The following is a 24062-nucleotide window of genomic DNA, read 5'->3' on the forward strand; positions in this document are numbered from 1 at the left end:
TTCTGCACAGGCGGGTTCGAGTTTTGGAAGCTCTTCCACCAAGGTTGAATGATACTAAGGGTGTACCTCCACAAATGTCAGCTAAACAGAAAGTCAGTGTCAGAACATTTCATAATAATGTGAATATGAATGGGTTTAAATGTTCTGCTTGTAATGGTCAGCATCCCTTGCATCAGTGTCAGAAATTTTTGAAATTGTCTGTGTCAGAAAGGGATTCGGTTTTGAGAAATCACTCTTTATGTCGGAACTGTTTCAGAACATCTCATATGGCTCGAGATTGTCAGTCAAAGTTTTCGTGTCGGAATTGTGGAGGTCGCCATCATACTCTGGTGTGTTTTAAGAGTAAAAACGGAGAAATTTCGGAATCTTCAAGGTCAGGTGAAACCAATGGCACTTCTAAGAGAGGAGAAACATCTTGTCAGGTTTCTAACACAGCTTCATCATCATGCTTGACATCGGGTGTCGGGCGCAAGGCTAATTGTCGGGTTCTTTTAGCAACTGCCGTGGTTCTCTTAGAAGATGAAATGGGAAATAGATATCCAGCTCGAGCGCTGCTCGATTCGGGGTCAGAAAGCAATTTCATGTCGGAAAGATTGAGTCAGCGTTTGAAGATGAGTCGGAAAAGGGTAGATGTTGCGATACTTGGTATTGGTCGGACATCTACCAGGGTTAAACACAAGGTTCAAGCAGTGGTGCGATCAAGGGTGAACAGTTACGTTAAGGAAATGGAATTCCTGGTTCTACCCAAGGTAACGGTCGATCTGCCAACTGCTACAGTTTCAACGGATGAATGGTCATTCCCGAATGGTATTGAGTTAGCGGATCCATCATTTTTTGAGTCGAAGGTGGTGGATTTGGTGTTTGGTATAGAGTCGTTCTTCGACTTCTTCGAAACGGGAAAACGGATTTCCATCGGAGACCAATTGCCTACACTAACAGAGTCAGTTTTCGGTTGGGTTGTTTCTGGAGGTTTATCGCAAAAGACTTCAGCACGGATTGCTTGCACTGTTTCAACGACAGAGTCTCTTGATACTCTTGTCGCTCGGTTCTGGGCTTGTGAGGAGCTAGGTTCGGAAAACCTTTACTCACGAGAGGAAAAGCGTTGCGAGGAAATTTTCCAGAAAACGGTACAGAGAGACGGCGATGGAAGGTACACAGTCTCTCTTCCTAAGAACGAAGAGGTTTTCCCCAACTTAGGCGATTCGAGGGAAATAGCCTTACGGCGCTTGGGCGCAACCGAGCGCAGACTAGCTAGGAGTCCGGAATTGCGTGAGCTGTATACCAAGTTCATGGACGAATATATACAGCTAGGGCACATGAGAGAAGTAAATGAAACGTCAGATACTAAACGCTGTTTTTTGCCACATCATCCGGTCGAGAAGGAGAGTAGTACGACTACTAAGTTGCGTGTAGTATTCGACGCCTCGTGTAAAACTACAACTGGTATTTCATTAAACGATGGGTTATTAACAGGTCCGGTTATCCAGGATGATCTTAGGGCGATAATACTCCGCTGTCGAATGTGTCAGATCATGGTCGTGGCTGACGTCGAGAAAATGTTTCGACAAATCAACGTAGCAAAGGAAGATCGCCCACTTCAGTCAATTCTATGGAGGAATTCACCATCGGAACCAGTAAAGACTTTCGAACTGAACACGGTAACGTACGGTACTAAACCAGCTCCGTTTTTAGCTACTCGTACTCTAAAGCAGTTGGCGTTAGACGAAGCAGAGAGATATCCCCTGGCCTCGCGGGTATTTTCGGAAGATACATATATGGACGATGTTGTATCTGGTGCAGACGATGCAAACGCAGCACTCAAACTGAGAATTCAGTTAGATAAAGCTGCAAAAGCTGGAGGATTTCGGTTACGAAAATTCGCCTCAAATTGTGCAGAAGTCCTGCAAGGGCTTTCACAAGACAGTGTAGCTATTGAAGAGTCTTCAGATGGATCGGAGAAAGATCCTTCGATGAAGATACTTGGGCTCACATGGTTACCGAAATCTGATGTCTTCAAGTACAACTTCAACATTCCTGAAATTCCAAAATCCTCGGTTTTAACAAAACGCAAGGTGCTGTCGGTATTAGCTACGCTTTTCGATCCATTGGGACTTCTTGGTGCTGCAATAACAACTGCTAAAATATTTATGCAGCAATTGTGGACGTTAAGGAATAGCGACGACCAAAGATTGGACTGGGATCAGCCATTGCCTCCAACGGTGGGTGAGGATTGGCTGAAATACTACGAACAACTGGTTTCTCTCAACAACATTCGTATCAAACGGTGCAACATAATCCCAGGAGCCATCTACAAGGAAATCCACTGTTTTTCGGACGCTTCGGAGAAGGCGTATGGTGGCTGCGTCTATTTGAAAAGCGTCAACCCAAATGGAGAGGTTGAGATTTGTTTGTTGTCTGCCAAATCGAGGGTATCTCCGCTAGCAAGTCAGTCAATTCCACGTTTAGAATTGTGTGGGGCATTACTAACTGCCGAGCTTTTCAAATTTGTTCAAGACTCCATGAAGTTTGAATGTCCAGTTTACTTCTGGACAGATTCCACATGCGTGTGGCGATGGTTACAGGCTGTTCCATCTACCTGGACTACCTATGTGGCAAATCGAGTTGCCAAAATACAAAATCTCACAGAGGGATGTGAATGGAGGCATGTCCCTGGCGTCCACAACCCATCAGATCTGATTTCCCGCGGTATTTCTCCCGCCGAAATAGGTCATTCTCGTTTATGGTGGGAAGGTCCGTCATGGTTAGCACTTGAAAGGGAAAACTGGCCAGAACTACCAGATAATCACTTAACGGAGATTGGCGAAGAGGAAAGGCGCCGAACAACAGTAACAGTATTGGCAACAAACACTTCCAAGCATGAGTCAGATTTCAATTGTTGGTATTTTAGTTTGTATTCGGATTACACTAAAATGGTCAGATGTACGGCTTACTTGTTAAGATTTATGAAGCTGTTAAGGTCAAAGCGTCAGGTCAAATTTCAACCTTTCTTACAAACAGCTGAGATGGATGAAGCCGAAAGAGTTTTAGCAATGTGTGTTCAAAAAGAGTGTTTTGCTGAGGAGTTGAAGGCTCTTTCCAAGGGCGATTTTGTGTCAAGGCAATCGAAACTCAGGTGGTTCAATCCCAAATTATCCCCAGATGGGTTGTTGAGAATTGGTGGTAGATTGAGCAATTCGACCGAGTCAGAAGCTGCAAAACATCCGATAGTCTTACCAGCCCGTCACGATCTTACTCGACTAATCCTAGAACACTTTCACCGCCGATTATTGCACGCAGGTCCTCAGCTGCTTTTAGCTACGGTTAGGTTGAAGTTTTGGCCTTTGGGAGGAAGAAGCGTAGCTCGCCAGGTTATTCAAAAATGTCACACATGCTTCAAGGCTCGCCCCACACCAATTCAGCAGTTCATGGCAGAACTGCCGGCTTCACGCGTAACGGTTTCGCGTGCGTTTAGTAAGACAGGAGTGGATTATTTCGGTCCAATATATATTCGCCCGGCTCCCAGACGCCCAGTAGTTAAGGCATACGTTGCTATTTTTGTATGCATGTCCACTAAAGCAGTACATCTCGAGCTTGTGTCAGATCTATCAACAGAACGGTTCGTACAGGCCTTGCGCAGGTTTGTCGGAAGAAGAGGAAAATGCTCAGAGATATTTTCAGACAACGGTACGAACTTTGTCGGAGCTAGAAATCAAATGTCAGAATTATTAAGTCTGATGAAGAGTCAGAATCATAGAGAAAAGGTTTACAAGGAATGTGGTAGCGATGGAATCAAATGGCATTTCAATCCCCCTAGTGCCCCACATTTTGGAGGTTTGTGGGAGGCAGCGGTGCGTTCCGCAAAAAAGCATATTTTGAGGGTTATCGGGGAAAACCCCGTTAGTACGGAAGATTTTACGACGCTTCTGGTTCAGGTTGAAGCTTGTTTAAATTCGCGGCCCATTACACCACTTTCGAACGATCCTAATGATCTAGAACCTTTGACACCAGGTCATTTTATTATCGGAGAGTCCTTACAGTCCATGCCAGATAAAACCTACGAACAAACACCAGATAACAGGCTCAACCAAATGCAGCTGATGCAGAAAAATGTTCACCTGATTTGGAACCGGTGGCGTAGGGAATATTTATGTCTACTTCAAGCTAGAACAAAAAGATGGAAACCTTCTGTATCTGTTGATATTGGTAGCCTAGTCATCATTAAAGATGAAAATGTTCCTCCCTGTAGATGGAAAATGGGCAGAGTTGTTGAGCTTCACCCGGGACAGGATGGTATCACTCGGGTTGTTACGCTGAAAACGGAGTCAGGTTTAAAAAAGCGACCTGTTGAAAAGTTGTGTCTGTTACCAATGTCAGATTGTAATGAAAATACAGATCAGAATGCGTCAGAAAAAGATACAGAGTGAGTTATGTCAGCTATCCGTCAGAACTGTGTCAGATTTTGTGTCAGATTGGGAAATGAAAATATTCAGATTGGAATATTTTTTGTCAGAATAATGTCAGACTTCTGGTTGGATAAAATGGAAAATATGTCTGACTTCAACGTCGGTTGATAATGAATATTGAGTTAAACGAGTACATAAAAATCAGTTCGAGTTTAGTCAGTTATTGAGTCAGTTAAGTTCACCAACAAATTCTCACAAGTCATTCTTAAGGTAAAATTTAATCGATACAGAAATTCATTATTAATTTCTGGGTGGGTGAGGATGTTCTGTTTGGGAACCACTGTATTTTAGCATAAACCCGATTAAAGAGAAGCGGAGGTATTGGGAGATCAACGTGAAATGATCTAATGATATACATAAGTACTCTCGCATTTCGGAGCTTAAGTCCCATGCATGCCCTTTCCTTCCACCGTACACGATAATAGGCGTCGTTATCGGAGGAAACGATCATCGATGATCAGCAATGATCGGCCGGACGAGTGATAAGAGCGTGAGTTCCTGATAACAATGCAATTGCTTCGAACAATACTTCTTACAACTGCAGAGCCGAGAACGACTGAACCGACGAGCGATCCACCAGTTGACCACCGACTACCGACCGATCGACGCGAACATAATTAAGCCCTGGCCGGGTAACTAAAAGGCCTTCTCGTTCTTAAGTTAAAATTTATACCTAAGTAAAACGTTAAGTAAACTTATACCGTTAAGTCCAAAAAATCCGCGAGTTTTAATCTATCCATGGAAACCCCATCCTACCAGGGGACTTGCATGCTGCACGAGCAATAGTGACTGGATTTTTTGGGCACCCAAGGGACGGTTGGATCCAGGTTGGACGAACCATTATCGGACGGAGTTACAGCTGCCAGGTTGGTGGTAAGAGGCCCATCCGGACATAAACATACAGAGTCAGCCTTATCTCGTTTCTGTTGAGAAACTAAGACGGTATCTCCAATCATGATCTTCGACTCCTGGGCGTGGCGACGGTTATCTTCACGTACATTACGATCAAACTTCGCAATTCGATCTCGGTCACGAAGTTCACCATCGTCCTTATGTCTGATCTCGGTGCGAACATCCGGTAATAAACTCCTGACTACTCGTCCGAACCTCAATTCAGCTGGTGGCACCTTCGTCACATGGTGAGGCCACGTATTGTACGCAGCTACGTAGTCAGCAAGAGCTTCCTTCCAGTTCTGTTTACCAAGCTTTGCTATTGCTGTTATTTTGTTTATGCCTTGCATACTTCTCTCGACCAATCCATTTTCCGTTGGGTTCAATGGCGTGCTGTGTATCAACTTTACACCCCAAGCTTCCTTGAGCCAAACCTTGAGCTCAACGCTGCTGAAAGGTGGGCCGTTATCAGCCTTTAGCGTCTTGGGGATGTACATAATATGTATTGAAAACTCGTTTCAAGGCTCTCTTCCGCTTCCGTGTCGGTTTTATCCATAGGGATGGCGACCAGAAAACGTGAATAGTTATCCGTTAGTACCAATGCCTTCCAGTTGTGGAGATCGGATGCCGATGAAAAATCTATCGATACATAATCCCAAGGATTGGTCGGCAACTCTGTCATCGTTATAGGTGGCGGGCGGCTGTATGACGTAACAAGCTGACACTCAGGACAATTTTTGACAAATCTTTCGACCTCCCGGTCCATACCAGGCCACCATAAGCCTTGCCTCAAGATATGTTTCATACTGGACATGCCTGGATGGTTTTGGTGAGCTAAACGCAAAGCCTGCGTGCGAAGTGCTAATGGCAAAACCATTTTCTCCTCCTTCATAAGAATATCTCCCTGCAGATACAACTTGTCTTGAAACGGCTGGTAATTCAATATTTCCGTTGGCCTCTTATCGTCTTTACTAAGATTTGCGATCACCGCCTGGAGCTCGACATCTTTTGATGATTCTTCCTTAACCTGTTCGCTAGTCAGTGCCAAAAGCTGGTCACTGATTGAACCAGGATGCGCAACAACTGGACATAGTTCGTGAGCTTCCATTTCGGCACCGTATGGCGGATCGTTTCGTTGAATACCAATTCTTGAAGCTGCATCAGCTATATTATCACATCCTGCTACATGTTCAAAATCGTACCAAAAGTGATCCGTCCGAAGAAGCCAACCCTCCGCTCTAGACATAATTCTTTTGCCAACGTCTTTACAAGCTTTGTTCTTCATGAACATCAAGGCTTCACTGTCAGAACGCAATATGAAACGACGACCAAGAAGGTAATATGCAAACCGCTCCATTGACCAAACAATGGCATGTGCTTCACGGTGCAACTGAGGATATCTGCTTTCCGCACTCGTTAAACTTTTGGAAGCGCAAGCAATGATGCGTTGTCGCCCAGAGCTGCGATCCACCTGGACCAGGACCGCTACTAGACCCCAACGCGAGGCATCTGAATAGAGAATGGTAGAGTCTGGAAGGTCGTTGTGCCAGATCCCGGTGAAGGTCGTCGAACTGGTGCCATGGAAGGTCATCGTTTTGCAGCAGGGGCGAGAGCTTGTTCCGGTGCGTGCGTTGAAGAGAAGTAGCCTCATCTTCAGAAGGGGCCTTTTTTTTTTTTTTTTTTTTTTTTTTTTTTTTTCTGGGGATTTTCAACCAATAGGCTGATTCATCCCTAATCCGTACGTGTTTTTTTTTTTTTTTTTTTTTTTTTTTTTTTTTTTTTTTTTTTTTTTTTTAACATAAAAATAGGGAAAAGGATAGAGCTGATAGAGAAGATCTTATGGCTTTGCTGGTTTTATATTCTTATAATATTGAAAGGATAGGGAAAGATAGTGCACACGTTTTTGTTAAATTTGAGGGAGAAGGTTGGTAATCTTTAGAAAGTCTAGTAATTTTTGCTCTTCATCTGGACAATTTGAAAGAATTTGTCGAAGATTGTTTGCTAGTTGACTTAGCTTTCTTTGCTCGTCATATATAGGGCAGTTAACAAGGATGTGTTTAATAGATATAACACAGTCACAACACGGACAAACTGGGGGTGGTTCCCTATCAAGGAGATAGGACTGGGTGAGTCTCGTGTGGCCGATCCTAAGTCTGGTAAGGGCTATTCGTTCTTTGGGACTTTTTCGATCTACCCATTTCAAGGGGATATTCTTGACCTCACGTAACTTGGCATCAAGATTCGCTGCCCATTTGCCTTCCCAGGAGATGGAGATATTTTTCACAGTATCACGGTAGGCATCTTGTTGGGGTATGGCTATTTGTAGTGGGTCAAGGTCGGTCCCAGCGGATGCTAGTCGGTCGGCCGACTCATTGCCAGGTATACCCGTGTGTCCCGGTATCCAGACCAGGGTAGCTCTTCTGTTTAAGGCTTCATATGTTATGGATGATACCCAGGGATGCTTTATATTACCAGCGGATACAGATTTTAAAACGCTAAGCGAGTCAGAAAAGATGGTAGGGGTTGATTCACATTCAATATTCAGCAGGGCATCCAATAGAGCGTAGGCTTCCGCACTGAATACGGAGCACTGGGGTGGTAGGACTATGCTACGAGGGTTGGGAGGGTCATGTATTCCACATCCGACTTTGCCATCAGCAGTTTTGGAGCCGTCAGTAAATATGTGTTGGGTGTTCTTGTATTTTTTATCAATAAGATCATAGTAGTGTGGTAGGACAGTGTGTGGGTGTTGGCCAGCTTTGATTTTTTGTGAAAGAGATAAGTCAATTGAAGGAACTTTTTCGGTCCAGTATCGGAAAGCGGTCTCTCTCCTGGGACAGATAGTTGGTAGGGAAGTGTAAGTTAGTTCTTGAACTAGGGCTTCGGTGCGGTTAACTAGAGGGGAATCTCTGTTGCCTCCGATGGCAAGCCAACGAAGAGATTTTGATGCAAGGTGTTTGGCAACCAGGTAGGTGAATGGGAGTTGGCCAGATTCGGCCATGATCGATACGATTGGACTTGTTATGAAGGCAGAGCCGACTGTTCTAATGCACCTGTTATAGAGGGGTTCAAGTTTTTGGTAGAGACGGGGACCGCATTTGCTAACGAATCCCAATCCGTAAAGAATGGATGGGAGTAGCCATCCATGAACAAATCTAAGAAGAGAATCGCGATTTGCTAGACTGGGGGTCTTGCTTAAAATGTTTAAGATGTTTATCTTGTTTTTGGTATTTTTCCTTACTTGTTCCAGATGTGTTCGAAAGCTTAACCGATCGTCAATCCAAATGCCCAATAGTCGGGTGGAGTGAACTAAGGGGATAGTTTGGCTGTATATTTTTATAGGAGGGAGCTTTCTAAGTTTTTTCCGATTGGGACCGAGGTGTAAGAGCTTCGATTTGTCAGGGGAAAACTGGAAACCAACCGTGGGTGCCCAGCTGGCTACCCTATCTAGGGTAATTTGGAGTCTGTTTCGTGCCAATCGAGCGTAAACAGAGCTCGATGCCAATAGGATGTCATCGGCATAGATCAGGATTTTAGTGTTAATAGGGATGATCTTAAAGATGGTATTAATGGCGATAAGGAATAAGGTAGGAGAAATAACAGATCCCTGAGGAACTCCTGTGGAGACTGGTTTTGGGTTGGATACAGTAGCGTTAACAAGTACCTGAATAGTACGATTGGAGAGGAAGCTTTGTATGTATTGATATAGTCGACCAGATATGCCCCACTCACGGAGGGAATTCAGTATTGTACCTTGGTCGACGCGATCGAACGCTTTGGATAGGTCCAGGGACAGCAATTCGATGTGTAGGTTTCGATCTAAAGCATTATCCAGAATGCTCTCCAGTTGGCAAAAATAGTCGTCCGAGGATCGACCAGCGCGGAAGGCATATTGTCGATCGTCCAAGAGGTGGTATTTATCAAGAACGGAGTTGAGTCGGTGGTTGACCAACCTCTCCATTATCTTACCCGAACAATCAATCAGGGTTATAGGGCGATAGCTATCGATATTATTTGGGTCTTTTTGTGGCTTGGGGATGGGAATAACTAGGCCGCGCTTCCAAATGTTGGGTATCGATCCATTTTCCCATATCTGGTTAATGATCTTCAAAAAGGTGGTTTTGGCGGATAGAGACAGGTTTTTTAAAAAAGGATAGCCGATGTCATCAAGCCCGGAGGAGACCCCTTTGACTTTCTGTAGAGCACAGTTTAGTTCATCTAGACTGAAGTCGGAGTTGTATGGGAGATCAATTGGGGAAGGTTGTGTAGGGGGAAAAGGGGGGTGTGATAATGGGGTTAGGTCAGGGATGGTATTGCTGGGGGGAGTAGCGTTGATTGAGGAGAAGTGTTGGCAGAAGGCTTCAGCAAGGAGTGAGGGATCATTGGTGTAGTGTCGGTTTAGGAGTAAGTGAAATTGATTTTTACGAGGCTCACCATTCAGAATTTTTATCTTGTTCCAGAGGAGTTTAGATGGTGTGTTGGGGTTGATTTGCTCGGTGAATTCTAACCAGCTGTTGTTTTTGGCAGAGCGTACAGCAGTTTTTGCAGACGATCTGGCATTTTTGAAGGCAATTAGAGCCGCTTCCTTGTTGGGATGATCGTTTGGTAGACGGCGAAGGAGCCGGAGAGCTTTCCTTCGTTTCTTTATAGCGTCTTTCACTTCTGGTCCCCACCAAGGGACAGAGGTTTTACCTGGTTTCCCGCTAGTGCGAGGAATGTAGTTCGACCCTGCCTCCAGCAGTATCTCATTGAATTGTTGGATAGAGATGGAGTCATTTAAGGAAAGGAGGTGGTCAACGTGATATTGATAATCAGTCCAATTGGCTTCTTGATACTTCCACCGTGGTCTGGTGGCAGCAATGGGGGTAGGGTGATGGATGTTGATAAGGATGGGGAAATGATCGCTACCTCCATTATCCTCCAGCGATCTCCAATGGAATTTAGGACCCAGGCTCCAGGAGACCAGGCTGAGGTCGATGGCTGAAGTATTGCCAGTGCGGGGACATAGACGGGTGGAAGACCCGTCATTCAAGATGGTGAGGAAATTGGTTTGAGCAAAGTCGGATATAAAGTCACCTTTTCGATTGGTACTTACGCCTCCCCACTCGGTGGAGTGGGCGTTGAAGTCCCCAAGCAGGAAAATAGGGGTAGGTATTTGGGGGATCAGATCTTCAAACCCCTTCGCATAGTCCTCGAAAGAGAGAGAAGGGGATGCGTAAATAGATAATACTGAGATTTTGATCGGGGCTTCAAGTCGGACACATATGGCATCAAGGGTGGAATGTATGGGTATTGGTGAGTATGGAACACCGTTTTTAATTCCCAGGCCGACACCTCTGCTGTAGGGGTTGGAGGGGTTTTTGTGGGATAAGAATTGATATCCTTTAATTATGTTGCATTGGGTTGTTGAGTGTGGGACTAAAGTTTCTTGGATGGCTATCACTATTGGTGAATGCTTCGAGACTAATAGTTGGATTTCAGGTAGTCGGGAATTTAAACCTAAAATATTCCACTGGAGGGCGAAATTAGTTGTGGTTTTATTGGTTGGGCTATGGCGACTGATAGTATTCATGATTTGTGGATTGAGACTATGGTGTAAATGAGTGGTGGAATTATAGGTTGGAGCAAGGTTGGTAGTGAACGGAAGCTATTTGAATTGTAAAGGCGGGTCTAAAGAATTTTTGGGACTTACCAGTTTTTAGGTTTGGTTGGTGATGTTAGGTTTACCTTGTTGTCTGGGCGGGAGGTTGTGGGTTGTTGCGGGGGTTCTAGCGGTTGAATTTTGATTTGGTTGGGAATTGGTTTCTGGTCTGCGTTTCCTTTTCTTTTTGGGTTCTTGGGGTTTGCTGCTTGTTCCGGTGGGAGAATCGTCCGATGATGTTTTCCAAAACCTCTTGGCGATAGATGTTTTGCTGACGGTTGATTTGTTGCTATCTGTGCTGGAATCGCTTTCGGAGTTGTTGAGAGTATCGTCATCCTGTTCCATTTCCTTGGCTTGTTGTGAGAAGGTGGCTATTTGTGCTGTGAGGAAAACGACTTGTCTACGAAGCTCGGCGATTTCTTGGTCCTTGCTTTCAGTGGAAGAACTAGTGCTGGCAAGAATCAAGCGTTGCTGGATAGATGTGTTTCGGTTTTGACGATTGCGATGCTCCTTGATGGCTTCAGCATGGGAGATACCAAGGTCGGTTCTAATTTTGATGATTTCCTGTTCAGTTTTGAAAACTGGACAAGAACGGCTGTTGGATGGGTGAGCGTTTTGGCAGTTCACACAATTGGATGGTAGTTTACAGTTCGGATGAATTTCATTGTCACCGCAGATGAGACAGATCAGTTCGTTCTTGCAGTACTTTTTAGTATGCCCGAACTTTCCGCATTGGAGGCAGGTCATGGGACGGGGATAGTAAGGACGGGTTCGGGCTTGCAGGAAACCAAAACGGATGTGGGTGGGAACGGTGGTTCCTCGAATGGTCAGGACAAAAGTATTGGTTGGAGTTTCTTTGCCATCGGTCTTGTTGATGAATCGGTATACGTTAGTGACTCCTTGGCTAGCCAAGTCTTCAGCTAACTGTTCGTTAGTAGCTCCGGCCGCTTCTGGGCACGTAACCACACACTTACATGTGTTAAGAGAAGGGTGTACGGTGATGGAGATGGGGGTGGAATCGATTAACTGGTTTACTGCTAGGAGTTTTTCAACTTGTTTAGGCGACCTAACTTTAAGTAAGTAGGCTTGCCCTTTATCACAAGGATGCCCGCCGGCGATTTGGCCAGCAGCAAGTTCAATAGTTTTCGAAATTATGAAGGGATAAGTGGGAATTTTATTGGGAGGAGTAGGTTTGAGCAAGAGGAATTGCATTTCCCCGTGTTCTCCGCTGGGGTCCATCCATTCGGGAATCCGTCGTTGATTTGAGCTGGAAGGGATTGGGGCCCGGCCCCAAGGGGGAGAATTTTCCCCCATTGAAGGGTGACGCTATGCGGGAATAACTATGCACACAGGTAGTGAAAGTCACTTGGTTAGGATGTCCGTGATTGCGAAAAGCAAATGATCGAATCGAATAGTCACTTCAGAATAGGCGCGCACTGCTATGGAAAAAACGTCCTTTCACAACGGCGGTTCGAAGAAGACTCGTGTCAGAAGGGGCCGCTGGAGGCAGTTAGAAGGCTGCGGAATGCGTGTTAAGGAGGAGTGTTAAGATTCGTCTCATCAAAGCAATCGATGAGATGAATAGCAACACACGCTAGAAATAAACTATTCCAAGTTCTAACACCAACCAGAACAAATCTCTTCTTTCCACTGCTCAAAAAGCCTTCAACCACAAAACTTCTGTTCTCTGACAATAGAAAAAGTGTTTGAGAGAATCGAGGTTATCATCAACGATGTTATGCATCGCTAGTACAATGGACCTTTCCAGTATCCACCTATCGATGAGATCAGTTGAGGGGCCGTCTTAGCTATGAATCATCCGACAGGATGAAAATTCCAGAAAAAAGTCTAGAGTTATTCTTATTCAGTTTTTTTTACAGAAACTTTGCGTCGGGTTGATGGTTATCTCGTGATATAACAAATGACAATTACAGCAACACGATCTACTTCTACTCGAAGCACCATGTACACAATCCTTTTTTTTGGAATCGTCACAGCATATTTAAAGGTTTCATTCGATTGTTTTTGTTAACATCTTGGCAATGGAAAACGTGCTTCAGTCGATTCGCCACGTGCATCTATCGGCGCTAGTGTGCAAAGTTTGGCATCATGCGCAGTGCATTATAACCAAAAATAATCAAAATCGCATCACAACGGACATCGAAACCAAACAAATGTCCCACCGTCCGCGTGCTTATGAACAGGAACACTGTGAATGAGAAGACACGTTCCCAAAACAAAGATAACAACGACAAGAGCACGAGACGACAACACACAACCAGGAACACTTGAATCAACTTTTGGCTTCTGTTTTGCTCCGGCCATCCGTAAATGTAACAGTCTGTCTCGGTCGTTGTCGGTTTACACGTGACCGTTCGGCTCTGAAGCACGCGGTCCTTCGGCCAGTGTTCGGCTCCCGCGAAACCGATGATGGTTGTCGATGATGATTATCGATTTTTCCAAGTTTTTGCTGATGATAGTGTGTGGGTCAATTGTGTCGCGGCGTTGAAGATGGCAAGACGCTAAAACAATCTAGGAGTGAATTGTCTAGCTTTTTGTTTTATCTCGTCAATGGAAAAACCTGTGATCCCCGGGATGGCTGTAGTTAAGTCGATTGTTTGAAAAAGATAAGTGGGACCGGAAGTCGAGAATCCGGTTGGTTATTGCCAACTTTTCGCAGTTCCGGTTCAGGATAATCTAATTATACTAGGTGTGGTGCATTGCAGTTTTTTTGTCGCAGCTGTGTAGTAGGCCACGCTGATGGTGTTACCATATTTTAGCGGGTTATAGCTTCCGATTCCTGTTGTCAAGGGTTAAAGGCTGCCGAAAATGTCCTGGAACTTCAGGGAAATTCCCAAATCGGGTGCCGAACGTGCCTTGGATGCGTGTGATTACTTTGTTGATGAGGTCATTGAACCGTGGAAAATTCCAGGTAGGTTATCAAGCTTGTTTTCAACGAGGGGTCATAAATGAAAATCATACATCTAGACAAACATTAGCTAACTATTGACCAAACCAGAATAAACGTTGGAGACAAAAGTTGGCACATTTCTACAACAAGTGGTACAGTTTCATACGATTAAGTTCTATCGATTTTTCCTCGTCCCAAAATGGCCAGTTAAGGATGTCTGCCAACTCGTAAGGTTTGTGTGGGTGCTCTGCTACTGGTGTGTGTTTCCTTTTTTTCTGGAGCGTGGGATGAGATTGGCTCCGACTAGCTGCGGATAACTTTGGCTCGGTGGGGCTTCAGCGTCGTCATGCTTTGTCGCTCATAAACAACCGATGATAGATAGGAGCGGCTCGTTCCGAATAATGAAACTCTAAAAAGTGCAGCTCAAACTTGTAACAACTCGTTGGTCTGACCAAAGTGCACTTTTATTTTCAGCACCCCATCTGAACGACATCATGCTCAAAACGAAAGGGGTGAAGTAATCTCGGTTTTTGGAAAAACTATAAATCTTCACCCCTTCGGTTTTTTATCTCTTCTGTGATGATGCTTTGTGATGATTCAATAACCGCTAATTAACTGGCGCTTTATGCGATTTGTGCGAGAAAGGTGTTATGGCGCGAATGCAATCCGTAATGCGGCATTGTGATGTTCATTTTCGGTGCTTGCTTTGATCATGACTGAGTTTTTTCATCTCTTCTTTTTGACTGCGAAACCATCTGGGTTAGTTACCATATGGGTGTCTTGATTGAACAGCTCTAACAAATTGATTGTATCTGATTGATCTCAATTTAAAAATGTAAGTTAGACGAAAAAAAAGTTGAAGCATTAAGCTCTTGGTTTTTTGCCCTGCATTTTTAAGTTGTTGTAGGTGTCATTCTAAACCTTGTCTCCCAGAAGCACACAAATCAATCATTCTTGAAAAGCTTCTATTCGGAACGACATATTAACCCTATACCTGAAGCAGGTATGTTTGTATGTGGGTATCTACCATTGAGTAGAATTGTTCACGCTTGATTGAATTTTTGTGGGTGCGCGATCGCAACGTTCGGCATCTGGTTGTGAACAACAGACGGACAGGTGGATACTGAAACTTGAAGCGAACCTCTCTGAGGACCGGCAGTCAACCGCATAAACCGCAATTAAAATCCGATCCGGCTTCTGGTTGTCTTCCTCCCGTCGTAGCCGTCGGTTGAAGTAAGTGGGCCAGGGTAACAAATTTATTAGGTTTGCAAAAAAAACGGGTATAGAATATCAAATTTCTGTCAGTCAATGCGTCACACAAAATGTTAGAATTGATGCCTCTAACAGACGTACATAGGTGAAGACAGACTTGAGATCGTTTTTTAATGAGTGACGAGTCCAATTGACAATTAAACATGAACAAATTTTTTTTTCCTTCATCCGGACTTTTCCGCATAGAACTCGAAAAATTCTCGAAGCTTACAGAGAACTCAGAACAGAAGACATAAACTTCAAATTTCTGCAGGTTCGACAAGCGCAATATCCTCGGACACTGGTTAGCGCGCTCACCCTATTCATAGTCATAGAATTCAACGCAGGTTTCAGAAACTGTATAAGTTCAATTCTTTTTTTTTTTTTTGAGATTTCAAACCGGTGGGACAAGTTTAACAGTTTAATCATGCCGCCTCTTATTGCAATAGCGATCGCTAGTGATACCAGCTATCGTTTCAGTTTCATCACCTTGATGTGATTCTCTAAAATTCCTATCCAGTCTATCAGATTCCAAAGGTTTGAAGATTTCTTGATTCGACAAAATTAGTTTGATGTCAAATGTGTAATGTCCAAAACAAACTAAGTATGATCCGTAATCACGGGAAACCGTGCGATAAAAACGGGCTCATTTCGACACATCAGGTTTCAGAGAGACCTCAGTTCTGATATATGAGACATGATAGCTGAGATGTCTTAGGGCTCTTTTTGAGGATTGTATCCTATTTACCCGAAAACGTTTGCCCAGAATGAATTTTCCCCAGAATAACAAATACCCGAGATCAAACCCCAGAATGAACCATTTCCCAGAAAAAAATCCCCAGAATGCACCATTTACCAGAAATTTGTTTCCCAGAATTTTTTCCCCAGAATGGAACATTCTGATAATTTTTTTTTCTAGGAAATGGTTCATTCTGGGGAAAAAAAATCTGGGAAATGGTGCATTCTGGGAAAAAAAATTCTGGAAAAGTGGATTTCTGGTGATTGAAATTCGGGTGATTTTTCATTCTGGGCAATGGTTTTCGGGAAAATGGAGTACAACCCTTTTTAAGACCTGATACATATTGTCGATAAATCCCTTCTAACATGAAACGGCAGGCATGAGACTCTAGAACTTCAACTCCACTTCGTAATAATTCCGAACAATCATGCGCCGGAACATTCCAGGCGCTATATCAAGTCCAAACGGGAGGCTTATATTTTCCATTTTGATAAGTGCAGTGTGGAATTGTTCTTACTTCGTTTTCAATGCGTTCCTTGTTTCTGGCAAGCTGCAGGCTAGTCCGAAGATACACTACTCAGGATTTTTTATGGTATTGTACAAAATCCTTTCGCAAATGAATTTCATGTATTCTTCCCATTTTCCCACTCAGCTCAAAAATAATAACAACCGGCTTCAATCGCATGTTTTATGCTTGATCGACATCTAGAATCAAAAAAAAAATTGAATGTGATTACTTATTAAATTAAGAGTTCTGTTCATCGAACATTCTTGAAGACTTTCGCAAATATTTAGTCGATTGACACTGCAAAAAACCTTTACATATCCGTATATACACGATTTATGTTAGTAAGAAGTTTTTAAGGCCGTTAAAACTTTTGCAGCGTTACTAAAGTTCAAAGTGGAAGCACCAAGCCACCTGTTCTCAATATGAGAGATGTCCTTATTGACAAGAGCTTTTCTTTTTTAGACACCCGAGAGCAGATCCGCTCCCAGAAACACAAAAACCTCCGGGAAGCGGTTACCTCCTCGGATGAGACGCTGGTACAGCTACTGTTGGACAGCATCGGTCCGGAGCGGGAGATCATAGTCAACATGGCTCCTGGCGGTGCCAACACACTTCTGTTCATGTGAGTTGTCGGCTATTTTTTTTTAGATAGAACTGATTTTTAACTACAAAATCCTGTTGTAGAGCTGCTCAAAATGGTTCGGAGCGGATTGTTCAACTGCTGCTGGATGCCGGAGCCGATGGTAGAGCTCATGCGGTGACCCGTTACTCGCCCCTGTACACGGCCGTCCATAATGGTCACACCAAGGTAGCCGGCATGTTGCTACAGCGCTTCGGAGAACTGGTACAGCAATTGACGGTGGAAAAGTGGCTTCCCTTTCATGCCGCATGTATCAACGGACACTGTTCGGTGGTGGAACTGCTGATCAACCACAGCTATCCAGAGGAATTACTTAGTTCCTACAGGTATACTTACTTGAAAAAAAAAAGTCATATTGCATTTAAAATTGTCTCTATTATTTTGGATTATGTTTCATTAGAAAATACATGGGTTTTCATTGGTTTCGTTCGATTTTCTCTTATGTTTACCATTGTCCATTGGCACCATCCACATTCCACAATCCGCACTAATGCACTAACCATCCACCTACCTAACATAGTAGCAATAAATGGCCCCATTGCAGAGATCCTAGTGGGGAGCTGGAGTGGCGACTTGCCTTCGATCCGAACACCCAGGATGTAACCGGTCAGACGGCTCTCTACGTGAGCTGTTTGCTCGGGAACCGACAGCTGGTAGAACTGCTCCTTAACTGGAAGGTCAAAGCCGTTCGACACAGCCTAACAGATGAGGGAGGTGGAGACACGGCATTGCGTCAACATATGAACGATCCCACTGCTCCTTCTAGTAACCCGTTGAGTCCAGCGAATCGGAGGATATCATTCGGTATTCAGTCGATCATGTCCCGCTTAAGCTTAGGACGAGATCATGGCGATGACCGAGACGAAAATGTAGAGCTGCGGTGTCCTTTGGATTTGAACATTTTGTGTGGTGCAGCTCGAGAGACTGCTCTGTTAGCAGCTGTTCGAGGAGGGTTTATAGACGTTGTAACACTTTTGCTGCAGAATGGAGCAGATCCAAACGTTGTAGCGCGTGCCGTTGAAGACCAGAATGATCCGAAGTAAGTACCTTTTCTGAACTAAAAATTGAGAAAAGTTTTCACAGCTTGAATTTTTTAGGGCCTCGGATGAGATTTACGGATTCTCCAATATCCCGCTGGCAGAGGCAACCCGTCAAAAGTCACTAGCCATGGTAGATCTGCTACTCAAATACGGTGCCAAAGATGATCAGTCTGCTGCTCTAAGCATAGCTATACAAAATTCGGACGAACAAATTGTGTGCCGATTGTTGTCGATCAAGGCTCACGCTGACCCGGACTATAAAATCAATAAGAAGGTCTTTGCTCAAGAGGCAGAGTACAGCACATTCCCATTGGTGGGAAGCTTCACCTATAGCTCCTTGTTCCCGAGTACCGCGACCATGGTTAACTGGCACAGCAACAACTGTCGGTTGTCCACCGTAAAAATGTCCTGGTTGAGCGAAGCCGTTCTTCAGTGCAACCCTAAGCTCAAAGGTCATCCACGCTGTAATCAACTTGCTTTGGGAGCTCTAACACGGATCGACATATCTCACAATTGCTTGACTCATCTTCCACCTGAAATATTCTCCCTTGGTAGTCTCCGATACCTAAATGCTGCGCAAAATAAAATCGAACGTATTCCGCTACCGGAAGATATCGATCCCGACTTTCACTATCACTCACAAAAACGAAGACCGTCAAAATCGGCCGTTCTCGAGTACCTCTGTCCGGTACTCGAAGAACTTTACCTACAAGATAATCGCTTGGAAAACGTTCCATCCCGCTTGTTCCTTCTACCTAGTCTCACTATATTAGATGTATCGAATAACAAACTGCAGGATCTTCCCTTCGAGCTGTGGAAGTCTCCCAAGCTCAAAGAGCTAAACGTCGCTTTCAACTTCCTGAAAGATCTTCCCTCACTTCCTAACATCACTGAAATGGCCGGAGAAGCTATTGAACCTCCTTCGCCGGTAACGGAAGCTTGCTTGTACCACGCCTATTCCTACGAGGACGGCCATGACTCGCTCACCCGTAACCGACACGTAGCAAGCCTGGAAATCGTTAAGCATCACATCTGGTCCAAATCCCTGGAGGTCACCGACCAAGAACTTCGATTACCAGATTCCAAAAACGACAACACCGTATCGCAGCTTAGCAGTCTTAACCTTGCCAATAACCTGTTTACCAGTATTCCACTTGCTTTGCCCTGCCTTGCCGTGAACCTGACCCGCCTAAACATGTCCTACAATAGTCTACGGTCGATGGGTCACGTTACCAGCTATCCAGCATCGCTCAAACAACTTGACCTGGGTCACAACGAAATCAGCTGTTGGCCAAGTCTACCACGCATAGCTGCTTCGGACCCACATCTAATGTGCTATAATCCACAGGAACCGAAGAAAAATGGATCGAAGAATTCGGTGACTAGTAGTGGAAGTGTTGGTAGTACACCGTATACCAATGAAGTTACTGTTGTGAAGTCCTCGACCAGTTCCAGTAACATAACTTCGTTACGGACTGCAGTGCTGAAGAGCGTTTGCGTCCATCGGAGGCATTTGAGGTTAGAGTCACTGCGAACACTAGTTCTGGCAGACAACTCCCTGAACCGTATTCAGTTATCGACTGATGATGTAACTACGCTTGGGGAATCTGAAGACGCCGAGTGGAGCTTGATTGGGGTTGCTAAGTCCCGGTTGATTTTCCCCAATCTCTCGATGCTGGATATAAGCAACAATTCGCTGAAAGAAATACCACCCTCGATTCATGAGCTAACTAATTTGAGCGTGTTGAATATCAGTGGTAATATGGACGTTACCGAGTTGCCACCGCACATGGGTTTGCTGTCCAGGTTGTGGAATTTGAATACCCGAGGCTGTTCGCTTCAGGACCCTTTGCGATCAATGATCGATAGTAAGAAGTACAAAACGATGGACATTATCGGATATTTGAAATCAGTTTACGAAGACGCCAGGCCTTACGCTAGAATGAAGTTGATGGTGGTTGGAGTTCAGGGCATCGGGAAAACTAGTTTGTTGGATCATCTGAGGAACGAAGGTCCCACCCGAAACAAAAAGCAGGTTGATCATTGGGCTAAGCGCATGGGTCATAAAAATATCAACACCAAGACTAGTCGTGGTATCAACATGTCTACGGTGGGCGTCGATATCGGTGATTGGGTTTGTGAGAAAAAGATTCGTGGTCATTCATCGCATGGACCGGTAGTGTTTCGAACGTGGGATTTCGGTGGGCAGAAAGAGTACTACGCAACGCACCAGTATTTCCTATCGAAGAGAAGTTTGTATTTGGTTTTGTGGCGGATAATCGATGGTAGGAAGGGATTAGCTGAAGTTTTACAGTGGCTTGGTAACATCCAAGCTAGGGCACCCAACTCACCGGTGATCATCGTTGGAACACATTACGATGCCGTCGGAGAAACTCTGCCAGCGAAGAAGGCTGAAGAGCTGCAGCAAATCATAAGAGACCGCTTTATAGCTGTTTCAGATGCGGAAAAAATCGGACTACCAAGAGTTCTGGACTCAATAGAAGTCAGCTGCAAAACCGGTCACAATATCAAGCTTCTAGCGAATTTAGTTTATGACACGGCATTTTCCTTGAGGCCACCAGGTTGTAAAGAACCACTACTTTACCAAAGAGTTCCTGCCAGTTATCTCGCGCTGGAAGACGTCGTTAGCACGATTGCTTCCTCATTGAGACAGTTCGGAGCAGATCCGGTGCTGGATGCGGAGCGCTATCGACAGATGGTGACCCAGGAAATGCACTTGCGAGGGTTCAAAGGGTTCCGCGATTGGTCCGAACTGAACCAAGCTACAATGTTCCTACACGACAACGGGGTGCTGCTGCACTATGATGATGCTACACTTCGGGATCTTTATTTCCTAGATCCGCAGTGGCTCTGCGATATGTTGGCCCATGTGGTTACTGTTCGAGAGATCAATCCGTTTGCAAGGACAGGAGTTATGAAGATCGACGACCTACAGCATGTCTTCAAGAGTTCTTGCCTGGGTACTAACGACAACAGAAGGTAACAATACAATTGAAGCTTTGCAAAGGCTATTTAATCCTAACTGATAATCTCCATTTTTTTCTTTTTCCAGTTACATTGTAAGTCTGTTGAATAAATTTGAGGTAGCCCTTTCGTGGGACGCTCGTACCCTACTGATACCATCTTTGCTTCCTTTGGAGGAAGATTGCACCGCAGAACGAGCTGTGACGGTCAAGGTAAATATTTTCTCTCTCTCGTTCTGATCAAGGTAATAATAAATTGGTAATTTTCAGATCGCCACACGATCTAAGGGTTGGGTCATGCGATCTCGTCACAACCCCATCAACACAAGCTTTCCTTTGTACGAGCCGGCCTCTTCCGAACCACAAACTCCAGTGCTAAACAATGCCTGTGACATACAAACTCTGCCCCGCCAGGAACAGTCCATATCCCGTCTGCTGCTAATGTCTTACTTCCCCTCGGGCTTTTGGTCTCGACTGATAACTCGAGTTCTTGCCGACGATCAGGTTGTGGAAGCAATTCGTAGCCTGTATCCGCTACCGAAAGAGTTTGCATCCGATCCAGATATCAATCAGTTACTAAACCTGTCGTCTCACTGGGCCGTTTGGCAAACGGGACTTGCGCTGTACTACGGCTCAACGTTGGTGTTCAAAATGAGGGAGATCTCGGTAACTTGCCCCACTTGTCCGTATCGTAATCCCATGAATCGGTTCAAGTTAAAACAAGACGGGGTGTGGTGTGACATCGATCTCACGTCGACCTCGATCCTGGAAATTTTCTTCCCGTTCAACGCGCTAAAGGTGAGGAAATTGGACGAAATGGGTGCGGAGTTGAGTTCGTTCGAAATCGAAGCCAGTGTTCAGTGTGTTACGCAGCTGTTGGCCCTTAGCGTTGACCACATCGATTTACTGCTGGAAGATTGGTACCCAACTTTGGGAACCAGATTCGTGCATACTTCGGAGGGCCGTTTTCTGGTGACCCGATTAGTGCCGTGTCCTAAATGTCTACGCGATTGCGAAGAGAGGCACGTTCCGAATTTCCCATCACAGGTGAAACCAAACAATGCAGGAATGCAAGGAGGTCAACGACCAACTCTCCACAAACGGCTAAGCGTCGATAGGAGATCGGAGTTTGGAGAACCTAGTGGACTTAACGAACTCCCTGGGATTCTGAATGATCTAGTTCAGACAAGGAAATCCCAGGACTCCGTCGGTTGGTCCGACTGTGATTCGGGAGTCGGTCAAGAGTCGGCCGATAGTTCCCGGGCAACTTCTATCGAGGGACATCCCCTGGTTAATGCGGGGGATATGCCCGGACCACCGAGTTATTCGTGGATGGTTGAAGAGTGCATTTTGGCGGCTTACGATAAGAAATCCGTAGACTGTCCTATTCATGGGGAAATCGAACTCAGCAGAATTACTCCGGATGTGGTAAGTTGGAAACTTAACGATTTTTTTTTTTTGCGAATGTACTAATCACTACTCCGCTTTGTAGAACTTCATGGATCTATCCGAGAGTTACCTGATCCGTTCGGAGAACATCACCCGGGGACCGCTGCTGGGACGAGGTGCGTTCGGCTTTGTGTTCAAAGCGACCTGCAAAACTCGCGGTTCCAGAGCGGTGATTCCGGTGGCGATGAAGATGCTGCAGCCGGTAGCGCCGGGTCCGAGGGCACGCCAAAGTGCCATCATAGCGTACAAAGCGGCTTTGGGCAAGTGGGAACGGGATCCGCTGCAACATTCGTGCAAGGCTTACTGTACCGCACGGCAGGAATTGGCAGTGTTGCTGACCCTAAGACATCCGAATATTGTGCCGCTGATTGGTGTTTGTACGCAACCTCTGGCCTTGGTGCTGGATTTGGCTCCAAAGGGAGCGTTGGATGCAGTTTTGCGGCACTTTAGGCGTAGTGGTGCACGGATTGGTTCCTATTGTTTCCAGTCACTGGTGCTGCAGGCTGCTAAGGCGATGGAGTATCTCCACCGGCGGAGAGTCATCTATCGGGACCTGAAGGCGGAGAACATTTTGGTTTGGGAGTTCCCGGAACCGCATGCGTAAGTGACTACCTCCACGTAATAACATTTTTAGGACTGACGACTTTCCTCAAACCTGACGATCTTCCGCAAACCTGACCTTTTTCCCAAGCTTCAAAGACCTTTCTCAGGTTCAAAGATCTTCCCCAGACCCAAAGACCTTCTTCAGACCTAAATATTCTACTTAGACCTCAAGACATTCATCAGGTCCAAAGACCTTATTCATCAGGCCCAAAAATCTAATTCAGGCCCAAAGACCATCTAACAGACTTTACTCAGGCCCAAAGGCCATACTCAGATCTTAAGACCTTCCTTATGTCCAAAAACCTTCCTCAGGTACAAAGATTCTTGTCAGGCCCAAGGACAATACTCAGGCCCAAAAAACTTACTCGAGTCCAAAGCCCTTTCTCAGGCCAAAAGACCTTCCTCAGCCCCAAAGCCCTTTTTCAGGCCAAAAGACCTACCTAAGTCCCAATGGCCTTCTCAGGCCCAAAAATTTTCTAAAGCCCAAAAACCTTCAGGTCCAAAGACTTTTCTTAAGCCCAAAGATGTTTCTCAGAACCAAAGGCCTTCCTCAGGCTCCAAGACCTTCCTCAAGACCAATCACCCTCCTTAAGGCCCAAAGAGCTTCCTCAGACCCGAATACGTTTCTCAGGCTCGAAGACCTTGTTAAGGCCCGAAGACCTGTCTCAGGCCAAAAGTCATCCCTCAGGCCCGAACATCTTCCACAAGACCTTCTTTAGGTCCAAAGACTTTCCTTAGATCCGAGTACCTCACTCAGATCCGAATACCTTACTCAGGCCCAAAGACTTTACTCAGACCCAAAGATCTTACTCAGGTTCAAAGACCTATCTAAGGCTCAACAAAATTGCTCAGGGCCGATAACCTTTTTCAGGACCAAAGACCTTTATTTGTTATTTATTAGTCTATAAACTCTATAACCAAATTCCTAAATCTAAATCTTTT

The 24062-nt window shown here is 45.0% G+C and overlaps 2 protein-coding genes across 6 annotated transcripts in view; one reads left to right on the forward strand and one right to left on the reverse strand.

The window, feature by feature from the left end:
- Nucleotides 1–24062, forward strand: part of LOC129741196 (leucine-rich repeat serine/threonine-protein kinase 1) — a 37101-nt gene that overhangs the window by 11014 nt on the left and 2025 nt on the right. The window contains exons 1-8 of one of the 5 annotated variants that reach the window (XM_055732929.1): nt 13488–13927; nt 16867–17026; nt 17089–17370; nt 17565–18083; nt 18142–21084; nt 21158–21281; nt 21339–22496; nt 22561–23117. In XM_055732929.1, the coding sequence (XP_055588904.1) occupies nt 13825–13927; nt 16867–17026; nt 17089–17370; nt 17565–18083; nt 18142–21084; nt 21158–21281; nt 21339–22496; nt 22561–23117 (5846 nt within the window). In that variant the 5' untranslated portion in view covers nt 13488–13824. Of the gene's footprint in view, nt 1–13487; nt 13928–16866; nt 17027–17088; nt 17371–17564; nt 18084–18141; nt 21085–21157; nt 21282–21338; nt 22497–22560; nt 23118–24062 lie in introns of those variants that run through there. The other 4 variants (XM_055732937.1, XM_055732913.1, XM_055732921.1 and 1 more) reach the window with 4 other exon arrangements.
- Nucleotides 9581–11679, reverse strand: LOC129741250 (uncharacterized). Its single transcript, XM_055732966.1, has 2 exons — nt 10450–11679; nt 9581–10334 (listed from the first exon to the last, which is right to left on the reverse strand). The coding sequence occupies exons 1-2, from the start codon at nt 10924–10926 to the stop codon at nt 10131–10133; spliced, it is 681 nt and encodes a 226-aa protein (XP_055588941.1). The 5' UTR covers nt 10927–11679; the 3' UTR covers nt 9581–10130.

The sequence above is a fragment of the Uranotaenia lowii genome, chromosome 1, assembly GCF_029784155.1.
Source record: "Uranotaenia lowii strain MFRU-FL chromosome 1, ASM2978415v1, whole genome shotgun sequence".
Lineage (NCBI taxonomy): Eukaryota > Metazoa > Arthropoda > Insecta > Diptera > Culicidae > Uranotaenia > Uranotaenia lowii.

Coding starts and splice junctions, on each gene's coding strand:
- LOC129741250 (XM_055732966.1), bottom strand. CDS start 10,926: ATGAATACTATCAGTCGCCATAGCCCAACCAATAAAACCACAACTAAT. Junction 10,335..10,449: donor ACTCCACCGAGTGGGGAGGC/GTAAGTACCAAT, acceptor GCAATACTTCAG/CCATCGACCTCAGCCTGGTC.